This window comes from Myripristis murdjan, chromosome 21 (assembly GCF_902150065.1).
Source record: "Myripristis murdjan chromosome 21, fMyrMur1.1, whole genome shotgun sequence".
Taxonomy (NCBI): Eukaryota; Metazoa; Chordata; class Actinopteri; order Holocentriformes; family Holocentridae; genus Myripristis; species Myripristis murdjan.
This window is the reverse complement of record NC_044000.1, coordinates 21,290,057-21,314,238: the sequence shown is the minus strand read 5'-3', so window position 1 is coordinate 21,314,238 and position 24,182 is coordinate 21,290,057. Positions and strand designations below refer to the sequence as shown.

Below are 24,182 nucleotides of genomic sequence, written 5' to 3'. Positions count from 1 at the left end.
TGGCGCCACCCAGTGTTGTCTGTTTCAGCTTAAAAATAGTACTTGGGGAAGGGGATCATGAAATTATTCTGATGACCATCCGGAGGTTTGAGACACTAAAGTCCTGCTAATATGTCACATTAATGAATTTGGTGTTAAATGCGGTTGTTCAGTTGCTTGATTTTAATTCATAGTCATCTTAAAATGCACAATATATCTTTGGCTCAGATTTGCATGTTAAGCATTTTACTCTACTACCATTCAACACTTATATTTAGTCATAATGCAATATGATAGCTCTCACTGTTAAAACATTCACTTGCCCTCTGGTGACAGTAGTGTCTTCACGGTGCAGTAAATGTCGTCTACATTCCTAATTTCTATGACCTAGGAGGACTCAACATATCAGTCTCCTCCTTTGCCACACCCTTGCATGCTATGCACCTTTCATACCTTCAGTTTTCCACATGCAGACACTCCCAGTAATCAAGCCAACAGTCATAGTTAATATGTCATTCACAGCGCAAGCCTGTTTTTCACCTGCTTTAAAGCTGTCTTTATATTTGTATCACCTTTGTTTTGTTGTTTTATATCATTGAAATCATTTACTAGCTAATGGTTGACAGTTCTGAAGCTCATCCATGTCATGAAGCAGATCAGGCATCGAATACACCTCTTTGAGCAGGATACCAGTCTAATGTGGAGTCCTAATCTTAATCAGTATAATAATATACAATGTATGCCACTCGATGGAAGCTTTACCTTAAGCACATTACAGGAAGTTGAATACATGTTTTGAATTGGTTGACCCAGTGGAAACAAATTCATAACCCTGGTAGTGGTGCGCTCTAACTGATGTCAGATATTCTGATATTTGCTGGATGTCAGGAAGTGATAAAATGTATTTGTTGATGGACACCCTTCAATACTTAGTAACACATGTCAGGTCAAAGTCCAGCCTTGTGCTCCAATAAATGTTATGATTATACAAATACACATTCATAGAGCAGGACATGTTTTTGGAGGGTAAACAGACCTGTTCACTTCCAAGTGCCAGGTCAGTAGTATTTCCACAGTCAAGATGCAAAATATATACATATATATTTTCATTATGTCACAGAGAATATGGATAAAACTATTGAACAATTGGATTATTACCCTAGTACTGACTCATCACTAAATTCTAATCCAAACGTAACATGGAGGCATACAAAATTTTTTCAAATGCATCTAAGACGAGCTGTAATGCTGTATAATAGCTCCTATTGTTGAGGGCATCATAAAAAAAAAACAAAAAAAACAGGTTAACATACCAAAGATAACCGGAATAGTGGCTAGTCTCTAGCCACTTGTGTCTCACATATTGGAGTTTTATTTTGTACTTGTGACCGACCGTTCTTGGCGATAAATTATGTTCATGCTGGCAAGTGTGCATGACATATTATGTATGTAAGTAAATGTAAAGTATAAATGTAACACTTGTGGTTTCAGACAAGGATCTACAATTCATTATCACAGGCATACAGGATTCATCATGCCTTATCTATGTCTTGACGCTCATGTTGTAGGACAAGTCCTTCAGCACCCCACCTAATTCCATTCTCTTTCCACCTCCAAACACAATACTTAGCAATTAATGAAGCAATGTGGTGGTGAGAGAAATACAGAGTGTGTCTGTGTGTGTATCTGAGTGTATATGTGTGTGTGTGTGTGTGTGTGTGTGTGTGTGTATGTGTGTTTGTGCGTGAGAGAGAGACACACACAACTTTCTTTGATTGTTGTCTGAGGCCACACCCTTCCTCGGCCTTGGAATCTCCTCCCTTGAGGTCAAAAGCAGAGGCATCGACGGGAGTGTGATTGCAGTCAGGAGTAAAAGGCGGGTGTGCAGACCTGAGTTTTCACCATCTGCCTTGCGAGTTGTGGATCTTTTAGCAGAGGTATGTACGCTCTCATTCTCGCTCTGAACCCTAATGTACTCATATTTTAATGTACATAGATTACAGTCTGGGATGAAAATGTGCTGGGATAAAATTAATGTTAAAGGTTTCATGTATGGTGCGGAGTCCCTTTAGATGACCTTATGTTTTGTGTTGAGGTACAGTAGCGCTGTAAATACGGGCAAAATCATTTATGACATTGTCTACATTTAAATACGTGTCGTAATGATATATTGATTTACTATCTGAAAGCATATTAACATTAATAATAACAAACTATTCTTATTGCACTTTCATTAACAATGTTAGAAAGTACTTCACAAAAAGATAAAGTGCAATAAAACAATAATAATATATATAAATAATTAAAATGAAACAAAGTAAAATTCACACAGAAAAAAATAATGTTTTAAGAAGAGATTTAAAAGGAGTGATAGATTTAGCAAACCTAATCTCAGCAGGTAAGTCGTTGCGGAGTATGGGGCCCAGCAAAAGCCCTATAGCTATTAGTCATTATCAGCCAATCTGAGAGGATTCCCAGGCTCATGTGGGTTTAGTAGATCTTTGATATATTTCCAGGTCTAAAGCCTTGAAGGTCAATAATAAAATTTTAAAATAAAGATGAACAGTGAAGTGTGAGTAAGACCTGTTTAGAGGGCATTACAGATATCTAGACAATAAGAAATAGAGGCATGGACAACCCTGAGTAAGTCCTGAAAAGATAAGAAGGATCTGTTATTACACACTCAGACTTTTTAAAATATCTGTACTGTTGCTGTGGACTCATATTACCTAAAATCAACCGTGTGATTGGTGCTTTGAAATCATTGCATAGTTTGCATTGTTTTCAAGGTTCACCCTCTGCTGATCAACCCTCACATTGTTAGTAATCAGTCCAAGCAATTCATGCAGATCACAGATTTGATATAATCTCAGGTACGTACTTTTTGAATGTCATAGAAATACCTTTGAAATCAAAAATCAGTGTGTTATTGCACGGCACAATTGGATTTTTACAGTACAACCTAACAGTGATGTTTTGAGTCATACATGACATTACATGAAGTTGTAGCTTCATGTACAGTTGTAGAGGGCTCCAGTAATGTTGGTCATGGGGAAGTGTTTGCACTGTAGTGTCCTTATCATTGAGGTCTAATGGTATGTTAGTGATGTGCCCCTCTGTTGCGCTGCCAAAGGTGTGTTTGGGGAAGGTGTGTTGTGGAGGGTGGGTGTGTTCTTGCATATGGGCAGAGCCAGACAAACTGGTTTAGGGCTTAATCAGTGTGTCAGGGGTTGAGCAGAGCTAACATGACATGTTGCTGGCACAATGACAGCACGGGCATGGCATGTTTGATAATCAAAACTAATGCGTGTGTGAGTGTGCATCATTAGACAAAATGATGCACACATAGAAAACTATTGAGCCTGAGTGAAACTTAAGTAGAAATGTACACCTACTATGACTTGAGCCCATATGGTAATACTCATACTGTGATAATAGGCTATGATTACTATAGGCAATACTTCCACCTAGTGGCTGGTAAGGGTTCATGCTGTAGTGAGCTCTCTTTTATTACACAAAAATGTCTTCCCAGAGGAAACCTTACACCTGCATGCAGTCTTTGAAAGGAAAGTTTAATGTCACATCACTATAGGATTCCCTCGGGTACAGATATGACAAAATCATTCATATACAGTCATCACTCTTCAGTGTTGACAGCTCATTCATTCAACCATTAAGGCATTCAGTCATGCATTTATTCATCTATCCAATTGAATTACTTGTCTTTCTCCTCAACCCAGAGCTCAGTGTAGGAGCATAACCAGATGATGTTCAGAAAATGTCTCGTGTAGATTTGTCTGTGTCTTTAAATCTACCTGGGCTCAGAACTTTGCCACACCCTGTACGTTGAGTAACAGCTGAAAGCTCTGCAGCACCTTTGATTCCCCCATGAACCCACTTATCGTGTTTTATTTGCAGCCGAAAGCCCCAGCAAGGCCATCAGGGACAGCAAGAGGATGGGCACTTTTATGAAAGACTCCAGCTGGATCAGAAGGATCCCTGACGAGGATGAAGCCGTTGAGTAAGTGACAAATCTGGCGAAACAAAGGTTAAACAAAGGTTAAGAAAAGGAAATATAAATAGAAAAACATATATAGTTACACAATCCTGTAAGCACATGGGTGTGCACGAACTCTGGGGTGTGTCTTGTGTGTAATGCACTTCTAAGTTGTAGTTTACACCTTACGCCTTTGTCACACAATGGAGAAAAAGCTTCCTATCACATTGTTCATGCAAGCTACAGGGCTCATTCATCTCAGCCAGTGTGAATGAAATATTTTGTCATTTATTTCTCCCTTTAGCCGAGATCCAAACTTTGGCAAAACGGTTTTAAGCCGCGTCAAGTCCGGGGATGGTCTTTCGGGGTAAAACAAAATTTTCAACACTTTATATAATTTTCCTATTAAACAATAGCCAGATTGATGGAAACAATATATAATTTATACTGATGATTGGATGTATTGGAGATAATTTGAGTCACTACTCATTTTGTTCAGGTTAAGGATCATGATTGATATTTTTTCCCCATCTTTTTTGCTCATAGGTGTGAGCCTGCCACAACAACAAGCCCCAAAGTAATAACCTCGCCAACCTCTGTGCAGGCTCTCGCTAAGAGGTAACATTTCTGTAAACATACTGGTATTCTCTTCTGATATTGGCGTTCTCATTTGGAGCTTTCCAAACGAACATCAGAGCTTGGCACCTTGAAGAAGCAGGTTGTGACATGAACCATCGATGGTTTGCTCCATCAAAAACTTGTTTCTTTGATTGCAGATTCGGTGGGAGTCAGGAGCAGCTGACTAAAAGCAGGTTGGTGCACTGTTAATTTGTACCCCATTGCTGCTACACAGTTGAGGCATATAACCAGAATTACAGGTAAAGTATGCCTCTCCTCTCTTGACAGCACCCTCCCCTCCAGCAGGTCTACATCCTACACAAAAAGGTATACTTTGCAAATAACACTGTCAGTAGCACAAGATCTATCTTTGTGTTAGAAATCATCTAAACGCTTTGCTTCTCTACAACAGTACATCGACATTGCCGAGAGACACTCCCAAGACGTACGTAAACCTCAAACATAATTCATTTTTCAATAATATAACAAATTATGTACTGCGAATGGAAGGTGTCTTAGCATCACTGCCAACAAGCTTAAATAGAAAACTAATCACTAAAATTGTGGGCTTTCTGTGTATATATTGTGGATTTTATTTGTCACCAAAAATTGATATGTGATTGGATGAGAGCCTGATCAGTTATCCCATCTATTCACCCAGGTCACCCAGCAGTACATCGACATTGCCAAGAGACACTTCGAAGACGTACGTAAACCTCAAACATAATTCATTTTTCAATAATATAACAAATAATATGAAGGGCTACAGAGAATCCACATGGATTGATTGTGTATTTCTGGATCAATGTCATTATAGGACTACCACCTCCAAGACTACTGTTACACAAGAACCCAAGACAAGGTAGGTAATGAATAATTTTAACAAAAAAAATGTGGGGGGAAAAAGAGAAAAAAAGAGAAGTATTTTGTAAATTTGTCTTTGTATTTCGCCTCAATTAGCACAACAACCACTACTGTCACCAAGGATGGCAAGACCACCGAGACCACCATCACCACCACCCAGAGTGTTAGCAGGTACCAGCATCAAACACTGCAGCATCAATATGCACATCATCATATCACAAATATATATATATATATATATATATATATATATATATATATATATATATATATATATATTTTTTTTTTTTTTTTTTTTTTTTTTTTTTTTTAATTAAAATGACTAATTATCTGTACTTGCAGGTCTCCTGTTGTTAAATCGCCCACCAAACCTGGGAGCTTCACTGACCGGGTCTTCTCTGATGTGAGGAGCTCCAACGCAGGGTAATAATACTGCTAAGTCTAAAATGAAGCATGGCATCAGAGGAGTGTAATGGAGTACAAGGCCCTGTCATCACCAAATTACTCTAAATAAAAAGACACAATTTACCATTTAAGCCTCACAGTGAGGACGAGTTGAAATGTACTGGCAGCGTCTCTTGGTAGACATATTGGTTATTCTGGCAAACTCAGTAGGGGCGTTTTTGTAGCACATACAGACACACACACACACACACACACACAGTATGAACATCTAAAATCTTTCCCTTGCTGCGAATGGAAGCTGTCTTAGCCTCACTGCCAACAAGCTTAAATAGAAAACTAATCAATTGAACATATTGCATTGTTACAGTGATGGATTAAAATTGTGGGCTTTCTGTGTCTCATATTGTGGATTTTATTTGTCACCAAAAATTGATATGTGATTGAATGAGAGCCTGATCAATTATCCCATCTATTCACCCAGGTCACCATACTCATCCTACTCACCTACCAAAACAATCACAGCGACAGAGCCAGCTTATACCACCAATAAAGAGTAAGATTTTGTCTACCAAAACTCTTGAGACTGTTATATATGAAAAATATTTCATTATTAGAACTGAAATTAATATATTGCAATTTTTTTTTATTTTTTTTTTTACCTATGTTGAAATCATTCTCTGCAGCACCGAGGATCAACTTTATGACACACTCATCCCCAAGTCTATCAAAGATGATTACCCAACCAGGTGATTGTTTTATTTATGAATCAAGCCTATAAAGTGGTTTGATTTGGGCTTGATTTCAGTGTGAATAAGTGGTATTTTCTTCATTACAGCAAAACAAAGGTTTCCAAGACTGAGACTGTGACAGTGAAAACCAGCCCTAATGGGTGAGTTTTATCCCACGGTGCAGAAAAGGTAACACACAATGCTACACACAGGTCAGCCAGATTAAAGTGCCCTTTTCTCGTTTCCCAGGGGTGATTTCAAAACTACAACCACTACAAGGACCTCCTCCACGTAAGATATGCATCCCTCATTCATTCCTCAAATACTTCTTCTCCATAAAACTCACAAAATAAAAGATATTTTTCATGACCACCAAATATCATCTGACTTTACAGGGCTGAGGATGATCTGTATGACACCCTGCTGCCTAAAGCCATGAAGTCCGATCTCCCTTCTCCTGTCAGGTGAGATCACGCAGTGAATAACATTATCAGAATGAACAAAGAAACTAACAAGCAAGTCCATTTGAGCATCATCTCACAAAAATGTCACATGCCTACGTTTACAGCCCCACAAGCACAAGCACCATCACAAAGAAGGAGTTCACCACAGAGGTTGACAGCAGCAAAGGGTGAGCATTGACTAGGAAATAAAAAAAACTACAAATTAAATGATTGATGATCGGTATTATTATGTGCTGACTAGTCCTTGATAAAGATAGCTTTCCTAGTTACATCTGACCAAGTTGTTTATTCCATTTAAGGGGAGAGAGCCCAACTGTGACATCTCCTACCTCCCCTCGCACCATCACCAGGTAAACATGCAGACCTCTGCGCATTTTTTAATAATGTAGGCCGAATAGCCAACCACGCAGAGGAGCAAACTGGAACATAGAACAAAATGCATTTGGCTTAACCCTCAATACTACAATCCACACTGCAACAGAGCTTCATCTTAACAAGTCATTTAGCCTCATAGTCAGTGTTAACATCTTGAGTTTCATAAAAAAAAAAAAAAGTGAAAAAAACCTGCCATTAGGATGAGATAATCCCACTTGCTGTTTCACTTGTTTCAGGATTTTTTTTTTTCTGGGAACAAATATTAATATGTTGAAACTCTTTGCCTCTCTGACACGCAGCTACAGCTCTTACAGCAGCAGCGATGACACTCCCTCCACCACCCGCACCACCTCTTACACCATCAGCTCCAAGCCCAGGTGAAGATTCAACTATCTGCATCTTTCTCATACCCACACGCTTCTTACAGAGGCATCTCTGTCTGCAGACAGACTAATATGTGGCTGCAATTAGATTTTTTTTTCTATCCAAAAAGCATCCTATTATCTATCATTGTCACTACACACACAGTGATGACAACACCAGTGTCTGCTACTCTTACAAAACAGATTCCTGGTAAAGAGAAGCAGAGAGAACTGAGCTCTTACACAGTGAATTTTCATAATCACATTTTTTAGGTATTGAAATGTTGGAGTTGTGTCTTCATTGTGTCAAAATCTAACAGGTGAAATATGGTTTTGTTCATAGCTATGAGTACACCAGTGTCACCAGCCCCACTGTCTACACCTCAACATCATACAAGAACAGCAGGTACTGGATGAAGATCATGCAACTTAAATACACAATAGCTGGGGTGTTGTTTGCAAGAAAAGAACTGCAGGTCATATCAAAGTAAAGCAAAACTTTGTGTCATCTCTGGAAACTGATAGTAGTGTAACTCTCATAGCAGGGCAGATGACCTGACTGATCCCCGCTATTCAAAATCCTCCATCAAGACTGTGTACTCAACTCCTGAGAGGTAAGGAAAGCATGCATATACAGTAACATCAGTGTGTGGTTATGAAAGTGTCTTTTTTAAACACACTGTGTCACTGGTTCCCGCTCGTTCACACACCTCTGGTCTCTGTAGGCCAGTGCTTGAGAAAGACATGTGCACCCACTGCCGTAAGCCCTTCAACGCTGAGGCCAAGATGGTCCTGGAGGACATGAACATCAACTGCCATGCCTCCTGCTTTAAGGTGAAAACACTCAGCACTATCACAGTCACACTTCTGTCCATTCATTAAAGAGCTGTGCCACTGATTTCCTCATGCAAACTTGTGTTTTGTTGTGTGTGTTTTGACAGTGTGAGGTGTGTAAGAGCACTCTGGGTCATCTGAAAGCTGGGGACAGCTTGTGGATCTACAGACGCACGGTGCACTGCGATAACTGCTTTGATAAAACCAGAGGTAACTACACCGACTTGACTGTGGTTTATCATCTTTGCATCATCCTCTGAACCAATATTTAGATCTGTATTGTTTATTTTGTCCAACAGACAGGGATGAAAACTGCTTTATTTTAACAAATGCAACCTGTCTTTACAGAAAAATGGCGACGCTGAGTATCCACCTCCCAAACCTTCAGTGATGATAGAGTACATCTGATTGAAGAGAAAAAAGGTTTATGTTTATCAATATGCTTAGGGTGAAATGGGTCCTCCTGTGCATATGTTGCATGTACTGATAAATATCTACATCGTCATGGTTGGATGTTTTGACTAAATGCATTTTCATTTATGTGTTGATTTTACTTTGCAGTGGCTGGCACACACTGCTGCAGCCAGGTGTAACTGTTTCAGTGACGTTATAGCAATCATGCATTTGTATTATTCTTTTTTTTTTTTTTTTTTTTTTTTTTTGGACTTAATGATAGCACATGGTCTGAAATCTGTACCCTTTATGGGAGCCTCATGTGTAACATACTATTAGATACTGCAAGAATTTGGGCCGGGGGCTTGTTGTGTGTGCAATAAGGGGAGTTTGTTTGTCTTTCTCTATTAAATGGCTTGAAAAATGAACGTGCCTCTGTGTTTGTTGATCATTGCTCACTCTGTATATTATATTTATGACTGATGGAAGAACAAATTCACCAGTATGTTCTTTTAGCCAAGGTTTACATTATGAAATTGCGAGAATATTAGTAAATCTGTCACTTTACTGTTTACTGCTGGGTTAGGGTTAGGGTCTCCAGCAGTGTAGAACCGAGCAGAATAGAACAGAACATATTCTATTAGACATTTATTGTTTGTAAAAAGAGACAATTTTTTAAAAGAATTGTTTATTACATAGAATAGATGTGAATTAATAGATTAGTGAAATTCTATAAAATATATATACATTCATTTCACGTTGAAAGAATATAATATGAATATAAGAATATTTTACTGCATTTAATATACTATACATATGTGAATTTACCTGAGAGGAGAATTATGTTATTGTTGTTGTTGTTGTTGTTGTTGTTGTTATCATCATCATCATCATCATTTTTGTCAGTAGAAGACCTTTTTGTTTACTATATTGTATAAAATTTTCTTTTTATTATAATTTAATTAATGGAAGATACATTTTATTGTTATTACGATTATTATTGATATTGTCTCAGTAGAGGATGGTTTATTATTTCAATACATAGTTAACAAAAGAGTGAAAAAATATCGCCTATAATTTCAATTATTTATGATTATTATTTTTATTTATATTCCAAAATCTGGTATTTATTTATTTATTTATTTTGAATTTATAGAATTGCGTCAAATAGAATAGAATAGAATAGAATAGAATAGAATAGAATAGAGCAGGACAGGACAGGACAGGGTGGTGTGTGTGGAGGAAGCACCGTGATTCCTCGGTGCTGTGATGTGAGCTGTGAACTCCACGCTGGTGACCAATGGAATGGAAGCTGTCTTGTCATCCCAGCAGCGGCAGACTCACTCTGTGTGTGTGTGTGTGTGTGTGTGTGTGTGTGTGTGTGTGTGCGTAGTAGCCTACTACGGGGGAATCTGGACACCCTCACTGAACTGAATAGGACCCTCTGCAGACAGGCCGTGCTGCTTGCCCCTCTCAATGTGCTTTTTACCAAATGGAAGCAGAGGTGTTGAACCCCCAGATGATGGCAGACGTCAACGGCAACAGTAAAATCGCCAACGCGGAGCTGGAGGTGCTGAAGCTCCAGGAATTGGTCCGAAAATTGGAGAAGCAAAACGAACAATTGCGGACGAGAGCGAACGCTGTAAACAATTGCTCCAACGGCCCTCATCTCCAGAGCCCGCTGCCGTGTCTGCACGGCGGCACGGCGTGCTCAGCCGACAATTTCTCCGCGAATTACGGCGTTGTGAGTCCGACACAGCCGCATCCGTGTGCCCTTGGCCCGTACGGCTCAACGGAGGAGCCGTTCGCCTATTTCCAGCCGAGCTCCGCGTCTCCTGATGCTGCTGAGGAGGACAGCGGCGCCGCTGGTCCCACTGTTTTGGACGAGGTTGATATTTTGGACCTCAACACCGTGCTCCCGCATGGAGAGCTGGATACTTGGTAATTGCTGCTGTTTATGTCTCAATGAATCAGTGCTTGTGGATAATATTCCAGTGTCTTTTATTGTGCATTTACATCTGTAATCATTGTGTATGCTCTTGCTCCGTTAGATGCCTCCATACTACAAAGACTATCAACTTGAAACAATGTGTGCAATATATGCAGCCTTATCCTGCACACATCCCCTACCCTGTATCCCAATCCCCCTCTTATCGATCTCCTTATTGATTCCTCTCTCTTATTTGGGAATAATCCAGTTGTGCTGTATGGACTTGCAATGATTCTTAAAGGAGTAATAGTAATAAGGAAATAGGTTGTACACACATTTTGTGGCATCCCAGAAGGCTTTGTGCAAACTGAATGCAGCCTATTTATTCACACTGCCACTCCAAAACGGCAAAGTGGGGAATTAAAAACAGCGGCTGCCATAACAGCCCGTGATCAAACAGCCAGGCTTTGTGTGTTGGGTTTAGCCTCAGGCTGAACTACACTGAAGCTGTGTATCTGCTGAGTTAGGTAGCTCATCCTGACATGCTGACTGCTGAGGCGTTTACAGCTCTACATATCTGATGTGATGATGTGGAAAATGTAGCACACTCAATGCAGCATTTACGGTGTCATGTGTAGTAGCTTATATGGGAGCGTGCAGCCAGGGTTGTGCTGATATCTTCTCACTCGGTTTAACAGAACTAATCAGTTGCCACTGTGTTTAACACCATGACCTAGATACCACATAAAAGGTTAGTTCCTTTGTAAAACACATACAGAGATGGCACCTCATTACCTGCGATTCATTTTGGCTGTGTTTTTCTAGGGGTATAGTCACACCTATATTTGCATTACACCTCTAATTTAACAATTTAGCACAATTTTTCCTCACAGACACCACAACACAGGATCAGACAAATACAGACAAATGTGACTGGTAACAAGCAGCTAATAAATGGGTCTCTAATCTCCTGAGGTGATGTGCTTGTTCGTCTTGTTCCAGCGTGTGCTCGATACATCTAGCAAGGAGCTGTATGTGGTTTTTGTCTGGCATAGGCCCAGTGATCTATATAAGGAGTGGAGGTCACACTACGCACAGCTTTATTCACAGCTCCCACTGCGAAGGGTTTGGAGATGAGGAAGTAGGAACAGTACATGGCTCGTGTGCCTCGACACGGACTCGCATCCGATATATCACTGCGCCCAATCTGTCACAAACGCCGTCATTTTCATTTTACCCCATTGGTGTCATAGCGTTTGTGGTCACCAGTGACATGGAAATTACCCTTTGAAGACACTGTGGACTTTTAAGGGCATATTGCGCTTGTGTGGAACTACAAAATCACTCCCTTTACACAGCCACGAGATTGTCTTTGCCTTTAAGTGGCCTTGCCTGCCTGGGTTATTGGACTGAGAAATTGTAAAACTCATCGTGTGGTAATCTAGCTTCAAGGTCTCCAGCTGTTCTGCGCGACTCCATATGGACACAGATTGTTCTAAAAACAAATATCCAGCTTATGTGATGATATTTCAGTCGCACTTTATTCATGGTATGGGTTACAGTGTGAAGGTAGACATCTCTGAGCATGAATGAACAGTGGGTTGTACTGTTTTCCAGGCTGTATGTGAGTCCCAAAGCCAAGCTGAGGAGTGAAAGTGCCCTCAGCCCTCTGCAGTGGTGCAGGCAGGTACTGGACCACCTAGGGCCTGAGGTGGAGCTGGCTAAAAGGACCCTCTGTCACAGACTGGACCAAGGTAAAATACACGCACCCAACAAACCAGATTAACCTCGCTCATCTGTTCCCACATGTGGACATCTGTCTCCCTGCCTCACTGACATGTGATCGTAAGCTGTCACACAAGTTGTCTCCACATGTGACAGGACTTTCATGGCAGTTACAGAGCCGTGCGAGCGTAAACCATACCCAGAAATTAGCCATTTAAAACACTCTTTAGGTTTATGGGTTTAGTCTTAAAGTATGGCAGCTTACTCCCTGCAGAGTGTTTTTTTTGAAGTTGGAAATGCTCCCACTTGCACGTATCAGTCTCTACCACCAGGGTACAATTAAGAGCAATTTAAGGGATATGCTTTGGGAAAGGAAAAACAGTTCCATCTGGAGGAACCCATGCTGGGCGAGTAGGGATGGCTTCACACTGTGCTAAGTGTGATGTAGAACAAAAGAAAGGATTACAACCAAGGCCATCCTCTTCCTCCTCTGGTCAAATCATCACTTTCATTTCCTAGTGGCCATTTACAAATTAATCAAAATATTCATCATTTCAGTGTGCAACTTCTTAAGTCAAGTGAAGATATTTTTCTCATGGCACTGTATGACATTGAATAACACTTTGAAATATTAAACTCAAATGCTCCTGCTCCCAGGTTGAGATTGGGTGCTCACATGAGTTTTGCACTCATGTGAATATGGTTTCCATAGAAACCATGCTTACATTAACGAGCCTTTGAAGCAGATTTGTGCAGCACTTACTGTTTTAGCAGCTCATATAAGAGACTTTTGTACTGTGAACGTGTGTATGTGTGCATGCAGGAGTGCATATGTAAACTTTGATTTTGTAATTCAAAATGGTTTTGTGAGATCAATTATTCTCATATCAGTTATTCTGTGCAGGCCTGTCGTGTCCACACTTATGTTGAATAATGTATGTTTGTTTGTTTTTGTGTGTGCATGAGTGTGTGTATTTGTGTTTGTGGGTGTAGTTCATGGCTCTGCTCTTTTTCTAAAGCTGGATTCAGTGAAGGTTGGCTCCCCTCCTCTGGGTCATGAATACATCCTTGTCCCTGAGCCTCAGTAGCTGTTGTTTTTGTAGCTCACTGTGAATGCTAGTTTTATCCAGTGGTGGTCAGGCCTAATTGTGTTAAGAATGCCAAATGCACTGCTCTGTTGGGCATGTGCCTCTCTGACTATCAATCAATGGGGGTCTCAGTGTTTCCATATTGTTTGCACTTCATCTCATATCATTCAGGTCATTCTATCCCACCTTTACTTAATACTAATGAATGAGTGTGGAAAAAATAGACTATGACAAAAACCAACACACAAACATTGGACTGAAGTTTTTGTGCTTGCATGATAAGCATAACCTTCAAATGCCAAAGTGGACCAGAGTCGATCTAATTCTGATTTTGGGAAAGGGATGTAGCCTACATGCACAATCCCTGCTTATCCTAAGATCCCCTCCGAAAAAGCTGTAGTTTAACCCAGTAAGCTGCTGTGGGAAGCTAAACCTCATCTTAATGTATCAGCCCCTCTCGTCCAAGCCATGCTTTGACCTAATCATTTAGAACATCAATACTGATCTGTAAGAAGAAGATTAACATTTAGTACAGTGCATTAAAAAATAATCAATGTATGTATGTGCATGTGTGTTTGTGTGTGTGTGTGTGTGTGTGTGTGTTCTACATTGTAAAACCATCTGACTAACGTGTCCTTCACTACATTCTTGTGTTTAGCCAAGCGGTGGAGAGGAGTCTCCTCCGTCCGTCCATACAGCTGCATAGAAGGGCTCTCCACCCTCAGTTGCCCCATCCTGCCTTACACTAAACCTGCTGCACTAACCGAGCCCCCAGGTAACAATCAGACGGGTACAACACATGTATCCAACTGCTGCTAACCACACAGACATCACTGCAGGCTCTGATGGGCTTCCGCAGATAACTGATAAAATCCAAAGCTGCACATTCATCTAATGAACACGCACATGTGTAAGAGTCAAATTACTTAACACACCAATAATCAATTTTGTGGCTAAACCGGCAGTGACCTTGAGTCAAGTCATCATTATCTGTCGATCAGATATCCTGCGACGGTTGTCTGTTTTTGGGTCGGAGTAAAATGAGACCACTAAGCAGTGATGTGATCTTTACAGGGGAGAAAATGCAGCTTATTTTTGCATTCACGTGGCCTTTGGAAAATGCAAGGTTTGCATTGCAGGCAAGATGATGCATTACAAAGCAGAGATACACGGAGGACATTTTACCTCTCAGTGTTACAGTGCTAACTGCAGTGCAAAAAAAAAAAAACATGCAGCTTTGTGAATGCACTTTATGCAGTTGTGTGCTCTGAATGCTCTATGACATGTCTTGCATCTTTTGTGATAATGTGATTTCAAAAAGTGCTTGGACAGCTACACCTTTGGATGTTTTGGCACCTTGGATGTAAAATGTGAATCAATACTGTGCCACTGTAACTTGGAGCTAAGCAGAAGCCACAGCTCAGTTCTTCAGAGAAACACTGAAGTGCATAAAGAGTGGAAGTGCGCCATAAATATTAAGAGTCTGGTGGGGGTTATAATATTACATTTTGACTATATTTATTACCACCTGTGACTATTTCATGACTCCTTTTCATTACAATGAATATTACAATTTAATTCAAATACGCTAAGCACCCTGAAATAGGATAAGCATGTGCAAAATAAAATTGAACTTTTAATTTGGCTGTTTCCAATTTTAATCTCATACTCATTTTCACATCACAGTAATAAGAGTACAGTGCCAAAGCATCTGTTGCTTCCCAAATACTTTGGGAGCTCACGGTATAAACATAACCTAGATTCTAAAACAACCTGTTACTTGCAACTTACAATCAGATTACAGAAAATCAGCAAAGCTTGCAGTGAAGAGATTAAAAGGCCATAACCTTGGACAGATGGACAAGCTCACGCTCCAGCAGGGGGAAAAAAATTAATATCCAATATGGAAGCCCTGTTTGCATGTTCAGCCATTTTTTTAGATTGACACAAATGTCAGAGAGAAAAGCAGGTTCACGTTTGATTATTTGGTTAGGCTGGCTTTTTCTTATTATTATTAATATTATTTATTTTTAACCCTCTCTCTCCTTTTCTGTGTGTGTCTCTCTCTCCTCACAAGTTCCATTCCCATCATCCAGTCATTCCCTACTCCAGCAGACTCTCCCAGGGAGGGCCAGCTGCAGCTTAAGCGACAGAGCTCCCACCTTCCTATCTAACTCTACACTTCACAGTAAGACCCATACTGATAATCTGTCTCTCCGCTCTGCCATTTATTGTTGCAGTTTCACCCAGTGAGTCACAACACTAAAAAAAAACACCTTGTAATAACAATACCACATGATTATTTGTTACCTTTTATCAAGTTTACATCCACTGTGTGCCAGTGCCTGTATCACATCCATATATTCAATTTCAAAGCTGTTTCTCCTGTTGCTTTTTTTTTTTTCCTGTTGGCTATGTGGAGTGCATTTTCTAAGTCCTCTCCTGTGTGTTTTCAGATGTGGGTCGCAGGCATGCGGCGATCAGCCCTCAGTCCTCTTTGGACAGCGAGATTGGTGTGTCAGAGCTGGAGGATGACTCCATCTCCATGGGCTACAAGCTGCAGGACATGACAGATGTGCAGGTCATGGCACGACTGCAGGAGGAGAGTGAGTCAGTCATGTAGCCGTCCTGTCAGAGTTATCTGCCATGCTAAGTGTTGTCGCGTGAGGAAGGGACTTTATTGACAGCATTGTTTTTCAATATACTGAATTGAATGGAAGTGTTATTTTGAACCAATAATAATGAATGGCATTTAGCCAGGACAAGTCATAAAAAATGACCTATAGCAATATACTAGGGCATCCTGTTCAAGTAATTGTAGGAAAATGAATTAACTGCTATACTATAGATTCCTAAATATATCTGGGAACTAAAAATCAATGTTTGACCTTTGAGGAATTGGGCTTTTTTTTTTTTTTTTTTTTAAATTGCCTCTTTTTTTGTTGTTTTTTATTCCCCCAATTATTGCTCTGTCCTCTTTGCCCTCACTCTCTTTCTGTACACATACACTTGCACGCTGGTACTACTATTACTACTACTGCTGAGGATGAAACTATTATCTCAACCAATTCTGCAATTAATTGTGCTATTTCTACTACTTTTACTACCGCTACTACTTCTATTTCTACTACTGCCACCAGCGTTATTATGATGACTACCACTAGTAAGTTAACTTTACTCACCTTTAGTGACTCTTATTAATTACGTTTTTTTTAAATATTTTGTTACTTTCCTTTAATTGCTTTTGTCTGGTATTTAATGCTTGAGGAAATACTTTTCGCCATTGATAGGTATACTGTAGGTCTCTGGCTTGATATTTGGCAGCATTAACTCGATAATTAGCTCTGAACATTTGCTGTTTGCTTTGTTTTTGAAGTGTTACTGCAACCTAACTCCCCAAAATTATGTTTAACCATTTACCACACAGGAATTGAATGGGTCATGCAGTGCTGGAAAATGAACCTCGGTGTTATTGAAGATTATAAACAGTAAAAGCAATGCTGTGTAGTGTTTACAGGGTATAGTGTAATGTTGGCTTGATGTGAGATACCTGCATTCCAGAAATTTGGGGTTTGAAAAATGTTGCCAGTTTCCCACTTGTGAATGTCAGTTTCCCATGTTGTAGCATGTAGCAACGCAGCATACTACTAATGTATTATTTCTGCCACTTCTACTACTTTCAATTGCTACCTAACCCTGCTATTTCTACTAAAACTACTACTGCTGCTGCAACTACCACCTAGTTCCACCCTAACAACTACTTTGTAAAACCCCAGCAATCTCCCAGTGCACCCTAGCCCACACATTTTCTCCTGGGAGTGTATTTTTTATTTTAATTATGCAGAATATAAGGAACAATATTCCCGTATCAATTATTCTGCATGAGTCGGGTCCATCCATTCAGTCGCTGAATAATTGATGAGGGGTGTCTCCAAAGGGAAATGCATTGTGTGTATGAGGCTCGGGTCACCTTTCCCTCGGATAATTCTGTTTGTCTTTCACCTTGTAGGTCTCCGACAGGACTATGCCTCTACCTCAGCCTCTACCACAGCCAGCCGTCGTAGCTCCAGCTTCTCCATACACTCCCTCAGGCGCAGTGAGATGGATCTGGAGGAGGAGGATGAGGATGATGAGGGGTATGACCAGCTCCCTCCTCCCCAGCCTCGGCTCTTCCGCACTGGGTCTATGCAGCGGGGCAGCCTGCCCCACTCTCATACCTTCTCCAGTATCAGAGACTGCAGACGCAGCCCTGCCACACCTCAGTACTCACTCAGCGGGCTCTCCCACTACTCTGGGCCCTCCAGCCTGACCACAGAAACACACACAGGACACAGAAATAGCACAGGTGAGTATAGACAATGTTTATCATTTTTTTTCTCCTTTCCAGTAAGATTATTAGAATATCCCCATGTTTTTGTTTTGTTTTTGGTTTCTTGTCCTTTGAAGTGATGTTCAGGTTTTTCCAGCACAGCAGAAATGAATGGGCCAGTTCAGACTGCATAAAGTTAAGCCTCTTTGTGAATAGTCACATTTGCGATTGTCCAAATTTGTATTTCCCTACAAGAGCTTACAGAGTTCCCTCAGTTACAGGGTTTCAGGGCTGCATCCTCACAAGGGTCAGAATGCCAATTTACTCTGCTCTGCCACTTGGGTGATTGACAGTCTGGTCATGGTTTGTTCACATCTTTGTTCTTTTCCATTGAGTCCATTCTTGCATACCTTTTATCAAACTCTTGCCGTTTAATGTTAAAAAATCTGACAGGGGTAAAGAGAACTCAGGTGATGGTGATGGCTGCAGTGGAACATGTACAGTGACAAGACTATACAGTGATTGTAATCTAAAACAATAGTGACAAAAAGCCTAAATTATATCACCTGGTTGGTTACCTTATGGCTTATGGTTCTGTGGTTGCTTATACATTACTGCTACTTATTGCAGCTAGAAACAAAAATTGATAATGAACTTGATTTGATCAGTTAACATGCTATATGCTCAGCCAACCACTGAACTAATGAAACTCTCATATGAAAAATGATGTTAAAATGCTTGCAAGTGTGAGACGTGCAATGCAAGATGCAGATAAACTATCATCTAGATAGATTTCAGCTTCATGGTGAGGTGCAGATCAGGTTTAGGATATTTTTCTCCCAAATTAATACTTCTGTATGCCATGAACTCTGATGTCCAGTGTCAGATTGTTACAGATGTGTGTGAGAGGGCCTTAGCCTCTATGCGGAGGCGTATGTCCGAAAAGTGCCTGACCTGTTGTGTTTATATGGCCGTGTAGACAAGCTACGGAGAAGCATGCCCAACCTGATCCGAGCTCCCAGCATGCCTAGTGTTCCCAGTATTCCAAGCCTGGCTTCCCCTATCAACCCCTCACATGGCCCCTCCTCCTTGCCAATGATGTCCTCCCTCCGGAGCAGCCAGAGCTTTGACTCGTCCAGCGGGCTTGCACGACTCCAGTCCTCCAGTAAGGAACTTGTCCTCATGTGTTTGAATAAACCAAACTTACCTACCTTCTTTCTATTCTCCAGTGAATGAAGGGCACTCACTGTAGAGCCACAACAAAATGCAAAAAACAAAAACATTCATCCACAACAGAATATGATATGTTTTTTGTATCTACAATGCCATATTCTCACTCAGACTAAAAATACGTTATTGAACTATTTTGGCTATTGCACAATGCATCATGCATGTGTTTATTATGCACTGGAGTCTGCCAAAATAGTTCAGAAAAGCATTGGTCTAATGGAGAATAAGATATAGTTGATATAAAAAATTTATTGGATTGTGTTGTGGATGGATGAAATTTTATTGCATGTTTTGTTGTGGCTGAAAGCGTGTTTGTTTGCTGACACTATGTGCTTCTATTGACTTCTGTCTGAGAAGCTCTTGTCAGACTGTACATGAACATTCACTAATAGCGATGAGGAAGTCATACCACCTGGTGTCAATAAACCCAAACTACCCCTTTAAAGTCACTTTCAGAGGTCACACTCTCTCGCCCTATCCTGTGTTTCAGTTCCTTCCCCAGGACAGCTCAGTCAGCGGGTCCAGAGCGTGGGGAACTTCCCCACTACGCCCCGGCACCCACTTAAAGCCACTGCTTACGTCAGCCCCACGGTCCAGCAAGGCCCCCCCTCCACCGCCCTGTCCTCCTCTGTCAGTCTACACTCCATCCCCAGCAGTGGCGCTTTGCCCCAACCCCTCAAACCCAGCACTTTGGTACCACAGCCCCTCAAAGCCACTGCCAACCCACCTGCTATGCCCCGCAGCTCCCTACCTCGCCCAGCTTCCTTTGTAGGGACCAGTATGACCTCACGTCCCAGCAAAATTGCCCAGCCCACACGCAGGTAAGGATCAATACACTGCCTCACTGAGTCACCTGAATGGCTTTGTGACATGACTGTCGCCCACACGTCTCCATCTGTTAGATCTCAGATGTATTTTTGCACTGTGTTGCAAAGATGAAAAAAATTACACTGATTAGCCTGATGAGGGTGCTGTAATTATAGGTCAAAATTTTAAACACAAGGCCATAACTGCTGCTATATTCTTGGTTTGATTTTGATGAAACATGGAGGAATGTTGCATGTGTGTTTATGAATGCCCCGCTGTGTGCCTGCACCATTTGTGGAGAAGACATGATCACTTTTGAAATCTGCAAGTGCTGAAAAATGCTCTGATTGTTTAGTCCTAACTATGCACAGCAACCGTTCATGGTGCAGACTTTCACTAATTTCACCTTTTCTTTATTTGCAAAGTTTACTGACTCCCCCAAAGAGCCTGGCTGCCCTGAGCGCCCTGAGGGACGGCAGCTGGAAAGATGGCTGCTACTGAAGCCGGCTGAACTCGTAGGACAAGAGGTGTACAGGGTAACGCTGCATGGGACCCAGCTGATTCAAACTTTTTGCCGTCAGGTGGGCCCGGTCTTGGGCTGTGACCCAAGAGAGAGTGACTGTGAACATTTGAGAAGCACTGTTCTTTACTTAAGGAAGAAGTAGAGACTTAGAGCAGTATGGGTCCAGCAGGCTGGATCTTTACCTTACTACCTGCTGAAACACAGACTGACACATTTTAAAATCATGATGAAAACCTGGCAATACGCTGATAATCAATTGTTTGATATGACCTAGGTCCTCTTTGATATGTGCTTTTTTTTATTATTTGGCATTGTGGATAGTTAATGCTTTCATTTAATAGAATGAAAATCCATCTCCAGCTCAAAGGTTAGAAGAACTATACCCTATGCTTTTGATATGCGTATGATTTCCTATGACATCATTTTGCCATGATTAATTTCTGTCAGTTAAGATTGTGGTGTCGGTTATGAAATCTGAAACTGAAACTGGAATTTTGTTACATTTTGTGCCTGTTATAAAGTGGTGGACTTCATGTCAGTCATACTCATTGTTTTGGAACCCACAGCACTTTTTATCCGAATTATCATTAACACATCAAAACAAACAATCTCCTTTGTTTATTTCTGAAGTAAAGAATAACATTCAGTAAGTTAAGACGAAACTCTAAAACACATGATCCTTTGGCTAGTTTCATTTCATTACTGTTTACATGACAGCCAAGAATTTTAATGTTCCTTGATGAACATTAGTGCTGCAATGATATTGCACATAGAGCTCTAATGCTTTTTATGGATGAGAAGAATTTGAAGAGGAAGTGCATTTTTAAACTAAATAAAAGCTTTTCAAAATATTTCCTCTCTCGCTTGGCCTTTTGATTGATATTTAAGGTAAGGAATCACGGAAATTAATGGATCACATCAAAAGTAATGAGGTCAGAGCTGAACCCTCAGTAAAATTGATACTAATAATTAACTGTATATGGGATTATTACCGATAACATGTTATTACAATGTAACAGATGCTGTATTAATATGTGATATGATACTTAGATCCATTTTTCCAGTTAGTGAGTTTCATACGCCTATGTTTACTTGGTAGCTGGTGGTCTTACTCTGAAAATGATTAGCCCCTTCTAGCCTATGATGCTTAAATGACTAATCTTTAACAGCACAGTGTGTTGATATTGAATCTCCCAGGCGACATAGGAGCCCCACTCATTTTGCAGCCTAAGAGAGAACCTTAGGGTAAGTAACTAATGTGTGTCTCTACCATTTGATATTTTGAACCATAATCATGCAAATATTAAAAACTGCAATGGTTTGAAATCTTTCTGTAGACAGCGACACTGAGTGTGACCAGACCTATCCATTTGTGGGATTGGAGATAATGCCCAATAAAGCACAAGACGTACGTACGTCTGTGTTTTTTCACAATTTTATTTTGAATAAAGGTAACAAAGGCAACAAAAGCACTTCACATCAAGGTGTTTATCTTTTTCTTTTTTTTTTAAATCCCTTATCGCAAAAATATGCTTGTCTGTGCTGTTGTGTCTTTTCTAGGATGCTGTTATCAACCTGAAGACAGTGCAGGAGATCTCCAGCCAGCTCGGTTTTGAGTGGACGGTTGTGGCTTATGAACTCGGCTTCACCCGAGCTGAGATCGGCCGGTTCCACACCAAATCCACAGAGAAGAAAGTCCAGGCCAGGAACATGCTGGAAAGCTGGTATGATGCGTGTTTGTGAGTGACGTATTTGCATGCAGCACTTGATGCAGCAGCAAGAATCAGTTTACTGTGATATCAGGTAAAAAATTAAACAAACTAGGCACCATTTGATGCTTTTTTATTTGATAGTTGAACAATCTATTTATTCTATCTGTCCCATCACATAGTGTAATGTTTTTCTTCTCCTCTACCTCTCAGAAGCACAAGAATGGATAATTATTGTAATCAATATATTCTACAGAGAATCCATTAGGATGTACATGACTTCCAAAATATGTCTTTTGCTGTGTTTTCTTTGGCATAAGCTGCTGTACTTCGCTCTCTACACATTGCCTCACTGTGGTACCAACTCCATCCCTTTCCCCAATCCCTTTTGTAATATATATTCACTGTTGGAAAAAGTACCAAAACCCTTTTGGGGAGTTAAATTAGTGATACCATAATGGAAAAATAGTCCACAAAAGGGAAAAGTCCTTACTTAAACTTACTTAAATAAAAGTGTAGAAGTGTTAGCAGTAAAATGCACTTCAGTATGAAAATTAAATTCTGAAGAATGGTTCCTTTCAGAGTGTTAAATGACTAATGTGTTAACCTGCAACAGGCATTTTAATATTGTAGGTATAACTGCTATTATATTATATTATATTCTGTGCTTTGCATTGAAAAGTTTATTCCCCAAAGTAACAAGCTGCTACAGCCATCAGATAAATGTAGTGCAGTTAAAAGTATATATTCCCTCTGAAATGTAGGGCAGTAAATGCACACTCAGTGGCTGCTTTATCAGGTCCACCTGTATAGTCGAATGCAGTTCAGTGCAGCAGCTCTGCCACAAATTGTACCTTTTAAGAAAGTCTATAATGTTCAGTTTTTGTGATCATTGTCAAGAATGTGTAAATTTAATTATATGTTTATTATTGAGGGTGTAGTTTGCAGAGGTCTTGTACTGGACTACATTATATTGAGAGGTGTTTCTAATTTTTTGTCCTCTGTATTTATACACATGAGGGGGGACAAAATAGTGGAAACACCTCTCAATGCAGTCCAGTCCAACAGCACCACTAACTATGAGCTCAATGTAAAACATAGAATTGATTGAACACCTCTATTACTGTGACAAAAAGAAAACTTGAGCATTATAGGCAGCAGAAAAGTAAAGTTTATGGCAGAACACTTGATTTGGATTGTATTACATTATACAGGTGTACCTAATAAAGTGGCCACTGAATGTATAAAGTCTCACAAAATAGAAATACTCAAGTAAAGTGCAAGTACCTCGAGACTGTACTTAGATACAGTACCCAAGTCTCGGCTCTCTCTCACTTGCCCGCCTCTGTCCACAGGTATGAGCGGTCACTGGACAAGCCCAATAAGACCAAGCTGCTGCAGGACGGGCTGGAGCGAGCAGGCAGGCGGGACCTGGCCGAGAGGCTGCGCTGCCTCCACTGGGGCCACCAGAAGCTGAGCCAGAAGGTGGAGCTGCCCTCCGCCTTCCCCTTCCTCGTCACTGTCCACAAGACCATCCGCAACCAAGACGGGTTACGCCGGATCAACGAGCTCAACCGCAGATACACCTGAGGCTGCAGGAAAAATGTTCACAAAACACATAGGAGCATGCCGTCTGTGGTCATCTTTATGTGTTTGTATTCTATGATTTACTTAACAAGTGTACCTCTGTGTTCAGAAATAAATGCAGCAAGGAATAAATGATAAGAACCATGTATGCTGTATATTCAACTAGATCTGATGTCTAAGAAAGCCCTTCACTTTGCATGAAATATAAATAACAAGCTTTAAAAACCCATCCTGAATTCTCACATTTAAGGCAGA

General features: G+C 40.5%; 3 protein-coding genes across 6 annotated transcripts; all 3 read left to right on the top strand.

The window, feature by feature from the left end:
- The first annotated feature begins 1,779 nt into the window (after positions 1 to 1,779).
- scel (sciellin) lies at positions 1,780 to 9,448 on the top strand. 3 transcript variants are annotated; one of them, XM_030080325.1, is made up of 24 exons: positions 1,780 to 1,916; positions 3,898 to 4,000; positions 4,281 to 4,343; positions 4,523 to 4,594; positions 4,753 to 4,788; positions 4,883 to 4,921; positions 5,007 to 5,039; positions 5,256 to 5,300; positions 5,412 to 5,456; positions 5,555 to 5,629; positions 5,801 to 5,881; positions 6,345 to 6,416; positions 6,547 to 6,609; positions 6,699 to 6,752; positions 6,841 to 6,882; positions 6,987 to 7,055; positions 7,160 to 7,222; positions 7,355 to 7,405; positions 7,730 to 7,807; positions 8,136 to 8,198; positions 8,338 to 8,406; positions 8,518 to 8,626; positions 8,734 to 8,836; positions 8,975 to 9,448. In XM_030080325.1, the coding sequence occupies exons 2-24, from the start codon at positions 3,936 to 3,938 to the stop codon at positions 8,989 to 8,991; spliced, it is 1,407 nt and encodes a 468-aa protein (XP_029936185.1). In that variant the 5' UTR covers positions 1,780 to 1,916; positions 3,898 to 3,935; the 3' UTR covers positions 8,992 to 9,448. The 3 variants fall into 3 exon arrangements, with proteins under 3 accessions (XP_029936185.1, XP_029936184.1, XP_029936186.1); XM_030080324.1 differs by having other exon boundaries at positions 1,781 to 1,916; positions 8,335 to 8,406; XM_030080326.1 differs by lacking the exon at positions 5,256 to 5,300 and having other exon boundaries at positions 1,781 to 1,916; positions 8,335 to 8,406.
- A 988-nt stretch (positions 9,449 to 10,436) lies between these two features.
- On the top strand, positions 10,437 to 21,445 carry slain1a (SLAIN motif family, member 1a). 2 transcript variants are annotated; one of them, XM_030080885.1, is made up of 9 exons: positions 10,437 to 10,960; positions 12,567 to 12,703; positions 14,421 to 14,537; positions 15,840 to 15,950; positions 16,219 to 16,368; positions 17,772 to 18,107; positions 19,051 to 19,236; positions 19,792 to 20,122; positions 20,534 to 21,445. In XM_030080885.1, exons 1-9 carry the CDS (start codon positions 10,512 to 10,514, stop codon positions 20,607 to 20,609), a joined length of 1,893 nt encoding a protein of 630 aa, XP_029936745.1. In that variant the 5' UTR covers positions 10,437 to 10,511; the 3' UTR covers positions 20,610 to 21,445. The 2 variants fall into 2 exon arrangements, with proteins under 2 accessions (XP_029936745.1, XP_029936746.1); XM_030080886.1 differs by lacking the exons at positions 10,437 to 10,960; positions 12,567 to 12,703; positions 14,421 to 14,537; positions 15,840 to 15,950; positions 17,772 to 18,107 and having other exon boundaries at positions 16,308 to 16,368.
- A 573-nt stretch (positions 21,446 to 22,018) lies between these two features.
- Positions 22,019 to 23,930, top strand: LOC115380319 (p53-induced death domain-containing protein 1). The gene is made up of 3 exons (XM_030081441.1): positions 22,019 to 22,039; positions 22,192 to 22,355; positions 23,696 to 23,930. The coding sequence occupies exons 1-3, from the start codon at positions 22,019 to 22,021 to the stop codon at positions 23,928 to 23,930; spliced, it is 420 nt and encodes a 139-aa protein (XP_029937301.1).
- The last annotated feature ends 252 nt before the right edge of the window (positions 23,931 to 24,182 follow it).